The 15071-nt window shown below is 38.4% G+C and overlaps 1 protein-coding gene across 1 annotated transcript in view; it reads right to left on the bottom strand.

Annotated features, from left to right (window-relative positions):
• Positions 1–15071, bottom strand: part of LOC116488050 (follicle-stimulating hormone receptor-like) — an 83915-nt gene that overhangs the window by 7926 nt on the left and 60918 nt on the right. The window contains 5 exon segments of the mRNA XM_032185345.1: positions 1469–1654; positions 6813–6887; positions 7005–7073; positions 9976–10053; positions 12181–12252. Coding sequence (XP_032041236.1) covers positions 1469–1654; positions 6813–6887; positions 7005–7073; positions 9976–10053; positions 12181–12252 — 480 coding nt within the window.

Raw genomic sequence — 15071 nt, 5'->3', positions numbered from 1 at the left:
ACTCTTGTATTGTCACCTGAGCAGTGTGCTCAGGTGGCCAAGAAGGCCAACGGCATCCTGGCTTGTATCAGGAACAGCGTGACCAGCAGGGCTAGGGAGGTGATCGTCCCCCTGTACTCAGCTCTGGTGAAGCCGCACCTCGAGTACTGTGTTCAGTTTTGGGCCCCTCGCTACAAGAAGGACATGGAGATTCTTGAGCGGGTGCAGAGAAGGGCGACAAAGCTGGTGAGGGGCCTGGAGAACAAGTCCTACGAGGAGCGGCTGAGGGAGCTGGGCTTGTTCAGCCTGGAGAAGAGGAGGCTCAGGGGTGACCTTATCGCTCTTTTTAGGTACCTCAAGGGAGGCTGTAGCGAGGTGGGGGTTGGCCTGTTCTCCCACGTGCCTGGTGACAGGACGAGGGGGAATGGGCTTAAGTTGAGCCAGGGGAGTTTTAGGTTAGATGTTAGGAAGAACTTCTTCACTGAAAGGGTTGTGAGGCATTGGAACAGGCTGCCCAGGGAAGTGGTGGAGTCACCATCCCTGGAAGTCTTCAAAAGACGCTTAGATGTAGAGCTTAGGGATATGGTTTAGTGGAGGGCTGTTAGCGTTAGGTTGGAGGTTGGACTCGATGACCTTGAGGTCTCTTCCAACCTAGAAAATTCTGTGATTCTGTGATTCTGTCTAGTCTGGAGAAATGGAGGCTAAGAGGTGACATCTCTCTACTACTTCCTGTGGAGGGGAAATAGAGGGGGAGGTGCTGGTCTCTTTTCCCTGGTAACCAATGATAGGACACATGGGAATGGTACAAAGCTGCACCAGAGGAGGTTCAACTGGATATTAGGAAACACATCTTTACTGTGAGGGAGCTCAAACACCAGTGAGACAGTTGATGCCCTGTGCCTGTCAGTGCTCAAGAGGCATTTGGACAACACCCTCATTAATATGCTTTAACTTTTGGTTAGCCCTGAAGTGGTCAGGTGGTTGGACTTAATGATTTCGTAAGTCCCTTACAACTGAACTGTTCTGTTTTGTTCTCTTCTGTTCTATTTGGTTCCAACATCAGTGTGGCTTCCTGAGGTTAAGAGGTTAACCCCACTCCGTAGTTCTGTCACCCATGTGAATTGGTGGCAAGGTATTTACCAGCTTCTCTGGAAACACAAATATCCTTCCAGTTACCTCCTGAAAAGTTATCATCATGTTTCTTGTCGGATATCTTCAGTGTGGCTCCAGGCTGATCCAGGACAGCAGGTCCCAGTGAGAGATGACCCTATGACGAATGTGGTCTAGAGTCTTAGCTGGAGATAATAGTGATGCTAGTACAACTATCAAAATTTATTACCAACCTGGAATGGAGAGGCAGTACACTGTGTAACATGAATAAACATGTATGTATTATATGTTTATTTATATCCAGATTTTGAAGAAGTTTGTTTAATTCACTATCAATGTCTGAGAAGCATCAAAAAGAGAAACAAATGAAGTCACTTACTTTTGTCTTTTCCAGTTTGTAAATGCACAGCAATGGCTAGGATAGGTGAAATTTGCCTCAATCAATGATCTAAATTTGCTTAAATCAGGAAGTTTTTTTAAATTATATGTAGACCTTGCTCTTAGCTTCTTAATGAGTTCTAATCCGTGACCTGGCAGGAAACTGATTTTTGTCCTGGAAATATCCCTTTAAAAAAACATATGAAAATTATGATAAAAAACAAATTTACTTCAGCTCTACAGTAGATACGTGTTTTAGACTGTCCTAGTCAGTATCAGAGTACCGATTAAAAAGAGATCAGCTGGAAATTTGTGCTGAAAACAGGTTCAGGTGATAAATTAAGAGTTTCTCAATGAAACATTAAATAATATTCATTGCAAACAACAATCAAGTGAAGTTAGTCTGATTTGAGAAAAAAGAAAAAGATCCCACAACCCTCTGGGTAAAGATTAGCAGTGACATAAACTATTAGATCCATATGATTATAGGTTTAGTAAATACCAAAAGAAACACACTGCTCGTCCAAGAATGCTGTTACAGGCGGAATAAGTAAGTAAGTAAGTAAATAAATAAATAAAAAGGTTGATGAAATAGATTGATGAACTCACAAGAGAATTTTGTGATGTTCTTCATGAACATCACATCATGCAAAGCCTACCATGGAAAAGGCAATAAACACAAAGAGAGAATCTCACGGGAGGTTACAGATGTGAGGAGATGTTGAGGATACCAGATTTTGTACTAATTAAGAAGGAAAAGAGACTAAAGAGAGACAGAAGTGATGTAGTTCAAACTTTGAAGAACAAAAATATTGAAATATTTCCAGAGGTTTAAAAACCAAAGAATACAGACTGAAGCAAAGGAGTAAGATTACAGGAGGTTAGGAGAGGTGCATTTATGTGGAAGGCAATTATTGTGTGGGATGGGCTATGAAAGGCAGCAACAGAAGCAGCAGCTACAAACATATCACAGAGAGTAACAGCGAGGCTTTCAGGGGGAAAAACATTATGCAAACACTAATTCATGACTTGCGCTACACAGGTAGGGAAAGGGAAGAAGGACTAGTGGTGCTCCATCTCCACAGAACCTGTCTCCATGGCTCCAGGGTGGTAACAGCTGGGGCAAAACATCCACATATTTCCTTGGCTAGGAACAGACGGTGTCCCTCAGCTTGTGACAGCAGAAGTGCATACTTCTTTCTCTTAGATCAACAGTGAAATGGACTACATAAAAACCACCCTGTCCTCCCTTAGCTCCCATGCTCTTATGGCATGAGAGTAATGCAGAATGCAGTGTTTGCTGAGGCTGCTCTTTTTTATTCTCTCACAAAAGAAAAAAATTCCCCCTAACAAGGGAATAGAACTGACAATATTTGCCATTTTCTCCATGCCTCCCCTCCCAAGGTAAATTAATCTATAACAGTACGATATCAGGACAACATATTATTTTATCTCTATTACATAACAGGCACAAATTGCTTTTATTACCATATTAATGCAGTAGAGTGGTGCTACTTGAAGGGGAGACAAAGTTTTGGCAGTGTACAATGAAGTTCAGACCCTCTCTATGTACAACATGCACATTTGCACCTCTTTTCCTCTCTGAAAACCAGAATTAATACCAGAAAATGTCTCTGTTTTGACTCTGTCTGTAGGGTAGGGTGGTCACATCTAAGAAATGTATATTCATCTAATAAAGCAGTTACTGGCTGTGGGTAAAGAGGATCTTTGTGTCGATACTGTGCCCATAGCTGGAGGGTTTGGATCCAGGCTCTGAAAGAATATCCCACCTTCAGTTAACACCTTCAGAAGGCAGTCTGTGCCTGCCCCACTGGTATGCCTGTTTTCATATTGGGGTATTAACACCTGTAGCTTGCTGTCAGCTTCAGTTGCCAACTGGACAGTGAATTGTGGAACCAAAGGAATGAAGATGGACCACATGCTGCTGCCCTGACCTAGGGTCATAACTTCTGTGAACAAGGACAAGATGGGCTGGTGGAAGCAGAAATACTTCTGCAGGTCAGGCTGAGAGAAGCCAAGGTTTGGTCCTGAGGTTCTTTTAGGACTGATCTGTGTCTCACAGGAGCAGCTGAAGAGAAATTTTAGGCTTTTGATTTCTGACTTAGACACCTAAAGTAGTAATTGGGTTGCAGTGAACAATCTCAGTTGTTTCATTGACTGACTATTGTCCTTAGTTCACTGCCTAATGAAAACTGTCACCTAGAGAACATGTTCATTATTCACCAAAAGCAGCTTTCTATTTAAATCCACAGACAGTATCACTCATGGCATCAATAAGAGCCTACAGAACTTCACAAGGGTTCATAATTCTGAACAAGAATCAGAAATGTTTTCCTAGTCTCATTAGCCAGAAATCTTCAGTACCTCCGAACTGTTATTATACTGCATAGAAGTAACAAGCAAATATGAATAGGAATATCACCTTGATATTCCAGCAGCTAAAATATTACTGGGTCTCTGGCCATATCTAAACAATTTCATAAATATTCAATATTTTCCCATGAAAATTCTTCTTCTTTTAAAAAGTGTTTTTTTTTTTGTTTTTTTTTTTTTTTTTTCTGTTCATTATTGTCCATAAACCAAAGTGAGCTGAGGAAAGTGCTTTGTAAACTACTGCAGGGCTTGCTGGGATGCCTGTTAGATGCCTGTTAGGGATAGTTATTGATACACCATCAGCAGACTATACCCCCCCCCCCCCCCCAGACAGAAACACAGATGTTGTGTATGTAGTTTGGTTGCTTTATCCATTGAATCATCATCGAGCAGAAGCAGAACTCAGCGCAGAGTTTCTTTGGGATGTTTTCCTAGTTACAGGAATGGTAAATTAAATAAGCAAGATGAACTAGAAGATAAAATAGCAGAAGAAATCAAACCAGAAAGCATCAGTGACAGGAATACGTCGTATTATTAATGCTTGGCTGCTAGTCATCAGCTTTGACAGCAGCCGGTGCAGGAACAGTGAAATGAATCTGACTTTTCTTACAAACACTTCCCTTTTCCTCTGGGAATCAGTTACTGGGGTTGGTCAAAATACTGACCAGCTGATAGTCCCGTTTAGGTCTGAAAGGAACATAGCAAGAGAGCAAGAACAGACATCAGAGAGGAGTGATCAGTGAGACCAATTTTCTAAGCAGTTGTATCTAAACTACTCTCTGGCTGTGCTTCAGGGATTCAGCTGTCTAGCTGGGGATCTACTGGAGCTCTCCCATGGCCAACATATGTGTGTTTTCTGTCAAAAACAAATTGCAAGGACAGGACAGACCACAGACATACCTTGCCCTGTTTCTGAGGCAGGACACAGCCAGAGAACTCAGCCCAGAATGGACCATCATTAAGCAGCTGAATTATATTTATAGAGATGGGGAATCTGTGAGGCTTCCTACAGCTTCCTTTAATTTGCTGGTACTCCCAATATGATCTTAATGCTTGTGGAATGAAGAGTTGTGTAGGGTCTCCAGTAAAAGCTCATGTAGGCTGCTACAGCTATGGGAGCACCAGGAAAAGACTAAACGAGACAATGTGGATGAAAAGTGAAGCTACAAAATTTCAAGTTAGCAATAAAGTGTATTTCTGTATAGAAAGAATGTATATATGTGTGGGATTAATTAGGCATTTGATTTACTTGCTTACTGTCAGTACTGAAATTCTGTAACTCAAAACTTGATGTCTTTCCAAAAGGCATTGATTGCTGAAACTGTGCAGCCAAGTATGAAGCAGACAAGGTGCTAAGGCTTGTGCTTTCTGACATTACTATTTGTGTTTGACTATCTTTCATGCTGTTTCAATATTCTGAAATATAAAATAGGAGTTGTTATTAATTGACTGTAGAGCACTGGCTCAGGAAGAACAAGAGTTAAAACATCCTGACATTCAGTCTAATAAAACATTGCAATTTGCAACACAAATTTTATTTCAACAGCACTGTTTTTCCCAGCAAAGATATTATTATGGGTCAATCATTTCCACAAAGCACATTCGAGGTGTAAGCTATAGTGACAGATGTAGCTTTCTTGATCTCAGTCAGGATAAAAAGGTAATTTCCCATCCATAGAACAGTGGATATACAAGTAATGGAATAGAAAACTTCTTGCACAAATAACTTAGTGTTAGAAATTGAACTATCAAATGAGTCTGAACTACAGACAAATCTATTTGATAAACCTTGTGAATCAGCTACGACTTGCAAAGAAAATGCTTTTACTCTTTGCTACAGGAAACAATGCTTTTCCAAAGAAACATCAATGATGTTATTGCTGAAAAGATGCTGAAAAGATACTCCACTGCTAGTCTTTTCCAAAGGAGAAAGTCACTGAAGGAGTGATGGTAACAGGGAAGAATGCGGTAACCCATAGGTTAGCTCTTTCTATCATTGGTGTAGCATAGGTGTGTCATAACAACATGTAAAAAGGCCTTCAGGAGTGCTCTTATCTGAACTCAAAGTTAACTAGTCATTTTCTCCTCTCATTTTTTTAGATTTCTAACCACTTTAATCTCTGTGTAAAATCTTCCAGCAGCTCCCAATACCTGCTTTCACCTTTTCTGGGTGACTCCTAGCTTTCTCTGGACATCCAGAAAAAATGGGAAGAAAGAAAAGAGCCTATGAATTTGTGACACAAAAAAAGACATCATTGTCTTTGCTGCAAGTGTTATGTTCTGTGGCTGGTGCTCACAAGAAGTTGTGCACACTCACAGGTGTTTTACAACTTGTCAAAGTGTAGCATGAGGTGCTGATGACTGATAGATGTGAGCATCTTATTGTTGAACTCTATTGCTGAGATCTTGCTTTCCAGCCTACCACCCACCAAAGAGATCCTGCTGTAACTGTGTGATATATATGTGTAATATATATATGCGTGTATATATATATATATCCCTATATATATATATATAGGGATCCCTGTCCCTGCAGGGTAGGGATTTTATCTTTAGGACTAAGCTTTAGAGATGCAGGGCAGATCTTCACTGGTTTTAAATAGTTCAAGGGGGAGCAATTCAGATTTAAGCACTGAGAACTAACTCAGCTAATCCACCGTTATGGTGATTCACTGTGTGGTGAATCTGGATATAAATCCCTGGATGCAAATACTTCAAAAACCCTGAGGAAAGAGTGAAAACATGGATCTAGACTGACTTGGCTTCCAGTTTTTTATATTCAGAACTACACCTCCAATTTTGAATTGCAGGAGTTGTGAGATGTTGAAATCCAGGCTTGTATTCATATGTTCTTCTTTGACCTTTTCTGGGGGCTTAATGATGAGAACAAACAAACAAACAAACAAACAAACAAAAAAAACAAACAAAAGTCAAATCTGAATATTACTTACAAAACAACAGGCCCGTTGGCTCCTTGGAAGACCTCATTTGGTAATTTTTCTAAGTTTTGATTGTCACTTAGGTTTCTGAAAAACACAATATTGATGCTAAAACAATCTGAAATAAATAAAAAAAAATATCTTGCAGAAATAGCTACCTTCTAATAATTTATTTTCAGAATAGTAAACAACAGAAATAGTTACAGCTCATCCAGATAGGTTCCATTAAATGCATGATTCTCAATTTCCTGAATCCCATTTTTATTTAGCCATCTGCAACAGAGAAATAAAAAATGTTCTTATACATGTTCACAGTTTATATGTATGTAATTAAAATCAGTGAAAAGGATCTCAAACAAGTAAAATTTTTAAATAAATGCTTAAATTATGATATTTCTATGAATCCCAGCTGATAAGCTCCCAATAGTTACAGGAAGGATTTAGATACAGGTATGAACAGGGAAGATCAGCATTACCGTAAGAGATGACAGCTACAGTAAGTTTCTGAAACATAAGTAGAACTGATTAAGACACTGGTGCTGCTCTGCTGCCCTGGAAAGCCTCCAGTGAATCTAACAAAGCTGGTCCAGGTTAATCCCAGAATGGGTGAGATCAGAACCTTTCTGGTGCTGTTGGTGCCATCTACAAGATGTTTTTTTTCAAGATGCTTTTGAAATAGCTTAACCTTTGCCTATAATTACAAAAAAAAAAAAAAAAAAAAAAAAAAATCAAACCAAAACAAAAACCAACCAAACAAATAACAAAACACAAAAACAAAAACAAATCAAAACAAACTAACAAAAAAAAAAACAACAAACAAACCAAAACCCAAACCAAAACAACAACAACAACAACAAAAAAAACAAGACCCAGGAAGTAAAAAAGGATGAGGCTAGTAACAAACTGCCTGGTTCTTCCTGCACCTGCTGTCTCTTCAAATTATATTGCCTTCCTGCTCCCCATCTCCCCAGGATCCTTCTCCTGAGAGAAGACACAGGTAGTGAACTGGGGGGGCTTTCTGCCAAGTTTTTACTGAAGTGCATTAAGTAATTAATGTTTAATGTCTTTCCATCTCTTCCCTTCACGGTTCTGAAAATTTACACTTGAGTTAGTTATATTTATCATCTTTACAGAGCAATCTTTCATCTTGTTGCTTTGTAACTCATGCTCTTTCCAACAGGGCATGACAAGCTTGATAGGTGGCAAAACTGGCATGATTTAATAAAACTATCAGCAAACATGGATGTAGGGTTTCTAATTCACACTGAAAACTGAGCATGCAAGTGACCCACTTATCTGAGGTCTGAGGTGGTGAGCTCAGGTCATCATGAAAATCAGTTATGGGTCTGGTTGAAAGGATTACTCTTTAGACCATGGAAGGCAGATGTGCATAATTCCAGTGTCTGTCAGGTCAGATCAAGAAAACTGTCACTGTCCCCTTCGCTTTCATACACTATTAGACATGACTGAGCAGGCACACAGGAGAGACATGTCCCTGCTTATAGCATTTAAAACATTTATTACATTACATTGGTCTTACCCATTCATAGCTGCCAAACTGATATAGATGCATTTAATCACTGGATTAGCTCTTACTGTTTTCTCTCACTGAATATTATGCTAATACAATGAGATACTAAGGACATAAAATCTGAATTACTGTTGCCATGCAGTGTGGACTCCTGTCACCTGGTAAATTGCATTCAAGCAGTAAAAAGAGAAAACAAAATTTTAACTAAATCCCAAGGTTTCATTGTAGTTCTTTCTGCATTGTTACCTGGACAAGCTTCTATTGAGACAAATTCTCTCCTCACTTCAACCAGCATCCTTACTGACTCCCCTGAATAAACTGGAAGTCTTATGATAGCAACAAGTGACAATAGAGGCACAGATCCAGAGCTTGGACATATGGGCTTTTACTCACAAGTCCCTGGCTAGATCAGTATATTTAAAACCCACTTAAAATTCACCTGCTCTGTATTGACCCCTGCATAGAGTAAGCTTAGATGTAATCCAAATTACTGGCTTGAACATGCTGGGAGCCTGCTACAGTAAACCTAGTAAAACTGGCTCTCCCCACACTGCGGAGGTTCATTGGGTCCTGGGTGTTTGGAATGCTTGAGTGGTATAGGGATGTCAAATCCCACTAAAATCCGGCATGTATATCTCACCCCATAGTAGTATTATGGAAATAAATAAGGTATGTGTTATGTAGTAGTCTGACAAAAACAAGTCTTATGTAGTTAGCAAATACTATTATCAGAGGAGAAAAATAAGTACATTTGGTGTATTGTTACTTGAATATGTTTGAGTTAACTGAATGCATATCTCAGCTGTGTGTGTGTTTGTGTCTGTCTGTTTAAAAACTTCAGGGAACTTGACATACAGATTGTGGACAACTGATAGGGAAAAAGGAGAAGTAACAGTCAAGTGACTTTTTACTGTCCTCTCTTCAAGTATTGGTGGCCTGACTGTGTCCCACCAAAATCAATGCGAACCAAATCAATCAGTTCTTGCTTGCCTGTTTTGGTATGAGAGGTAAATGGCACACACACTGGGAAATTTTTCCACTCTGGCTAGGCAAAATTAAGGCAGCTTGTTATTAAGCACACAATGCATTTTGATATACTAACAGAAAGGATCAAAGAAGCTAAGTAGTTTATTAAAAAACATGACCGTTCAAATCAAACAAAAAGTCATCTAACCACACAGCATGAAACTGCATAGTGAACTGGCCTGTATCAATGCATTAACTCTGTATACAAATATACCATATTTCCAAAACATCTACATATATTTTGCCTGAGTAATAAACTTCTTTGAATGATGTGTCTGACTGTAAATATTTATGTCACACCATCCTTTTGAACACAATTTGTACCACATGAGTTGTTGTTGTAGGTGGAATACATTTAACCTTGGCACCAGTAATTATGAAATTCATTCTACACTGTGGTTCTAAAATTAGGGCCAGAATTAGAATACAACAAAAACCACAAAAGCATTCATTTTTCATGACAGTAAAGCAGAATACAGAGATTTTGGAGGTAGAGGAGAAGTCTAAAACTTATAATTGAATTTGGAAGCTGATAGAAAAGAGACCATCCTCTCAACCCATTTCTGAAGAAGGAACAAGCTAGAAAGAAGAAGAATGGGTTTGTTATGTCTTACTCACAGAATCACACTTTCAGAACTCAGGCCCATGAATGAATTTCTTTCAATTGTACGTATATTGATATTGTCTTGAATATCTCTGAAAAATAAAATACAATATAAACTACACCTTTTTGCATGTCTGTAAGCCTCTCAATATGCAAAGATATTTCAAACATGGTATTTTTTCTTATATTCAGTCTGAGGAACTGTTTTATGCAAAGGCTGATGACTTGAGTTTTTAAGAGAGCAAACCTTTCTGACAGAAAAAGGTAAAGGCAAAGCATTTCTATATTCTTGTTCTCCACATCCCCATACCTGCCTCCCAGAATGGTTTAAGCCATTAGAATGCATAGAACCTTGGTCTCATAACCCTAATGTGGATGGAATAGTTCCTCCAGAAAATACACTATTCAGAAAATGCAAGTTGAGTGGTTGGGAGGCCACCACTTCTCTGAGCCTCCCAAACAGAAGATGGAAAAGCTATTAGCCTTTTTGGCCTGATTCAGCAGGGTACCTAAATGAATATAGTTCCATGAATAGTTTCCCTCCTAATGTCAATGTGTTTGATTATAAGCTTTTGTATGTGCTTAAGAACTTCAGACATGGGACCCCTGTCAGTTCAGTTTGTTGAAGTGACAAGTATGCATTTCAGTCTTTCAGCAGTTTTGACTGATGCACAAAAAGAACGGCAGATATACATTCTGTTGCTTGCTCAAAATAGACCTCAAAGAAGTTAAACAGTATTACTCATAATTTAGACTGGGGATATGGTTGTTTTCATGCTGTTTCTGTTGGAAAGCATGGAACAAAATGAATTATCTGCAAAGCTTGAAGTTAAAAGCCATTCCAAAATTATCTTGCACTGACAGTTATTTAACCACAACTGTGTTACCATTCACAACACTGCATTAGCTGACACTTCCACACTTCTGCACGTTGAGATCAGCAGAGGTAGGAATAGGGAGGGAGTGCAGCAGCCATAGAAGCAAAAGTTTCCTACTGCTATGGGGAAACAATGAGGCCCTTATAAACCTCAATAACCCATCAAGATCTATCTTTGAGATTTAAATATTGGCACAACTGATGCCAGCAAGAATCTTCTTATTGACCTCAGTGGGGTTTGAACTAAGGTCTCCTTCAGGTCTTAAGCAATGTCAAGGCCTAGTTATTCTTACAGAAAGTAAGGAATTTCACCTGAAGAAAATATCTCTTTCTCAGCAGAACATGGTAATTCAAGTCTAGTTAAGACTGATGATAAAGGTATGCGGGAGGAAGTTTCTGTAGCTCCACACCTATTGTATTTGCTTGATGGTTTCAAGGAGCCCTGAAGGGCAGTTCTCAAAATTACAAGTGTATTACAGAAATGTATTTTGTATATTATATGGATATACAATATTCAAGTGTCTCCCTGTATGCTTTCTATGCATTTTTATTTATATTGATGGCTCTTACTAAGACAATTGCATGATTCATGTTTCTGCAGATTTTAATCTTCTAATCAGGGACTTGAAGATTCAAAACTTGTCCTATGCACCAGTAATATATCTTGTTCAAAAGAAGAGAATAAATATTTGCCCATTTCTCAGGTTTTCTGCATTCAGTTATACTCAGAACTGATGGGAAAATTTATGTCAAGATATTTTTCCATCAAAAACCTCGAATTTTGATATATACATTTTTTTTCCAGAAAAAAAGTGTGTTGGCACTGGAAATTTTCTTAGAAAAATATAATTTATTCCCTGGACAGTTTTATTACCAGTGAAAAAAAAAATGAGCACGGTAGAGTTATTTTTCCTTGTTTTTTGTTTTCTTTGTTGTGGCCATCTGTCTACTGAAAATGGCACCAAGATCAGCAACTCCTTCTATGCAGGCTAGAGAATTGTCACCAGATGCCAACAAATTTCCACTTCCACCAGCCTGGCTTGAATTTCAACCACTGAAACAGAACTCAGGGGACTAGTAGTCCCCTGAGACATCTGGCTGTGCATTTATAATGTAGTTAATGGAAGAGTAGTCAGTAGACTGCAAGCTACAATGCTTGATAGAAAGGAGAACTAGAGAATACTGAGACCATTTAGGCGACATTAACATCAATGCCTACAAAATTGCAACCCAAAATGCTATCATGAAGCTAATAGGCAAGCATAAGGGCAATCACATCTTGAAAGATTTTGTTAGAACAGCAAAATGTTCAAAAGGAGCTTTTAAAAGCATTACAACTTACAGTAAAACTTTCTGGAAGGAGTGCACCTTCTGGACAACAGGTAAAAATCTAAGGCCAGTATTTGATATCAACCTAAAGAAGAGAGGAGAAATTACAATTATTAATTCTGTCCCAAGAATGAAGCAATAACTAAAAAAGAAGAAAGTAGATTGTACTTAAAATGTAAGTCACAAGAAGTAGGCTTTCACCACATACCCAGCATCTACCCACAAGAATCTTGATATTGTAATGTAAAAAGGTTTTTGTCAAAAGTGCAAGTTGAGTTCTCCCCCACTGCAGTCAAGGGAGAAAACATATCTGGGATAATTACATTTTCTCCTGATGATCTCAGGATATCTTCAGTGTTAATTCCCACACCTTATTCTAAGAAATCAACCACACTGACACAGGATAATTATTTTCAGAGAATCATAGAATCATTAAGGTTGAAAAAGACCTTCAAGACCATCTAGCCCAACCATACCACTACCACCATTGTCACCCAATAAACCATGTCACTAAGCACCACGTCCAACAATTTTCATAGTAGCTCTTCAAATAAAAAAAATACAAATTCACTTACCACAATTTTAATCTTCTTATCTAAATGATGATACATTAATTCAATTGGAAATATTATTATTTCATGAAAGTGAGAGAAAGTTAGGACACTGTTCCCAAGCACTGTTGATAGCAAGAAACCAAATACATTGGAACATTTCAGCAGTTTGCTTGATGGGAAATGGTCTTGATTCTCGGCATTTAACCACCTTCCTCCATACTGGGCACTGCTGGCTTCTGTTTTGCTGTTCACATCTGTGAAACACTGTCCCAGAAATGCTGACTTTGAAGGACAATCCTGTGCCCACAGCCAGGGAGGAAAAGGAGGCACAGCTATTGATAGAGCTGCACCATGTCCAGTTAAGCAATTTTTGTTGTCCAGAACAGTAGTAAGTGTAGGACAGGAGCAACAAACGATATTGCCATGCAGAAAGAGAAGGTTGTTGGCTGTTTGATGGCTGGAAGGAGGGTGGAGTGCCTGGCTGGGGAAGTGCAGTAGGAAAGAAGAGCTGGAGTTTGTCCCAGCCACCAAAATGTCTCATTACCATGCTTATGCTACCAAAGAAAGAAAATACGGGTTCTTGAAAGGGTAATTATCTCTTTGTATTTTTACTGTGTGAGATGTAGAGAATATCTTACTGAACATATTGGTTCTTTAAGGTGTAGTATAATGGAAGTATATGTAGTATATGGAAGGTATTTTTTATCTTGGCACTTAAATAGAACAATATCCTTCCATTACTGGATGCGATTTTTTTGGGGCAGATTCATTCTTGAATGGTGTTAGATGGTGATGAAAAGCACTGCTTGAGACTGGAAAAAAGTAAAGGCATTCATTTGATGTTTATTATGAACCTAGACCATTTCAGAACAGTTGCAGACTTTCAAGTTTTATGAACTGAACTGAAACCAAACAGCCAACTGTGACAACCAAATCCATAAGGACCAAAAAGGTCCATAAATAGTCATTCACTTGTAGGAATACTCATCTGAGCTTTCTGAGGCAGTATTTGGATATTCTCAGAGGTTCATATTGAAAAGCCAACTGGTTATCTTCCTCATAACAAAAAGCATTGCATTATATGTAGGAAAAAATTAAAGAAGTGTAGTGAATATTCATGAAGCCAATTTGGAAATGATGAAATGTCATTGACTGTTTCATCCCAGGAGTCAGAGTGGTCTGACATTACGTTAGCTTAAAAATCACAGCTGTCATGTGTGACCAAGAAAGCTCTACAAAAATGCCTTTGAAAAACTATTGCATGTAGTTAAATAGAAAGCAGGATTAATGAAACAGGTGGATTTCATAAGCCTGTTATTATTTAAAGTACTTCTGCACTTATACTTTGTGAAAGGAATTAGCAAAATAATAAAAAAAATATTAGAAGCAATAGAAGAAGAACCTTCAAATCCCCCCTTATAGTATTTTAAAGTACACTCTTTAAATCATTGGAGAAGTAGAGGGTTTTATTTGAAAGGTGCCTTTACTTTTAAATGAGTCATACGCTAAAAATTCATGCAATTAATTTTAAGAGCCACTTGTTAAATACAAATTACAGCACGCATTTGCTTTAATAGGTAAATGAAGAAGCAAACTGCTTCCAAATATTGTGTGGTTATTGCAGAACCAAGAAGACATGAAAAGCTTTCCTTTCTACTTTACTTTCCTAAGGAAAGCTCGATCCTCTTGTTCTGGTAATGAAGGATGATGGTACTCTACTATATGCTGTTCAAGCACTACTCCCAGTGGCAACTTAATCCAAACTCAAAATGCGATACTGGTTAGGAGGGGTTTTGCCTTATATATGTGAATAAACACATTCAAGGCCTTGCGTGACGCAATACTACTGATCTTTCAAGTAATCCAAAATTGCTCAGGGTTCAGTTTACACTGGTGATTTGACATCACATGAGTGAGCAGCATGAGATGAAGAGAAAAGCATCTTCAACAAATTGTTACATATTGAAGTAAATCTAAGGGTATGAGGTACTGATTGCACAGAGGCACAGAACAGTGATTAGGAATAGGAGAGGATGTTCTTTTAATTAATTGCAGAAAAAGAACTGAAAAAATACTTAGCTAGAGTGCGGCCTAGATCTCTCTTCTCTTTTTATTCAGCCAACAAATCTCCAGAGGCCTTTAAGTGGATAATCTTGTTAGAATGTAGATAATCCAATTTTCTGAATATCTTTCTTGAAGGACAGTTTTGTCAATATGTTTACCATATAATGTATACATCCTTAGTAGCCTTGCTTTAAACAAGTGTCCTCTTTAATCTGTGCTTTAACTAAGTTCCCCCTTGCCATATATAAACAGCTCAGTAAGAACCTGTTTTTCAAATGGCTGATGG

Source organism: Aythya fuligula, chromosome 3 (assembly GCF_009819795.1).
Source record: "Aythya fuligula isolate bAytFul2 chromosome 3, bAytFul2.pri, whole genome shotgun sequence".
NCBI classification, from domain to species: domain Eukaryota; kingdom Metazoa; phylum Chordata; class Aves; order Anseriformes; family Anatidae; genus Aythya; species Aythya fuligula.
This window is presented reverse-complemented; position numbering and strand designations above follow the sequence as displayed.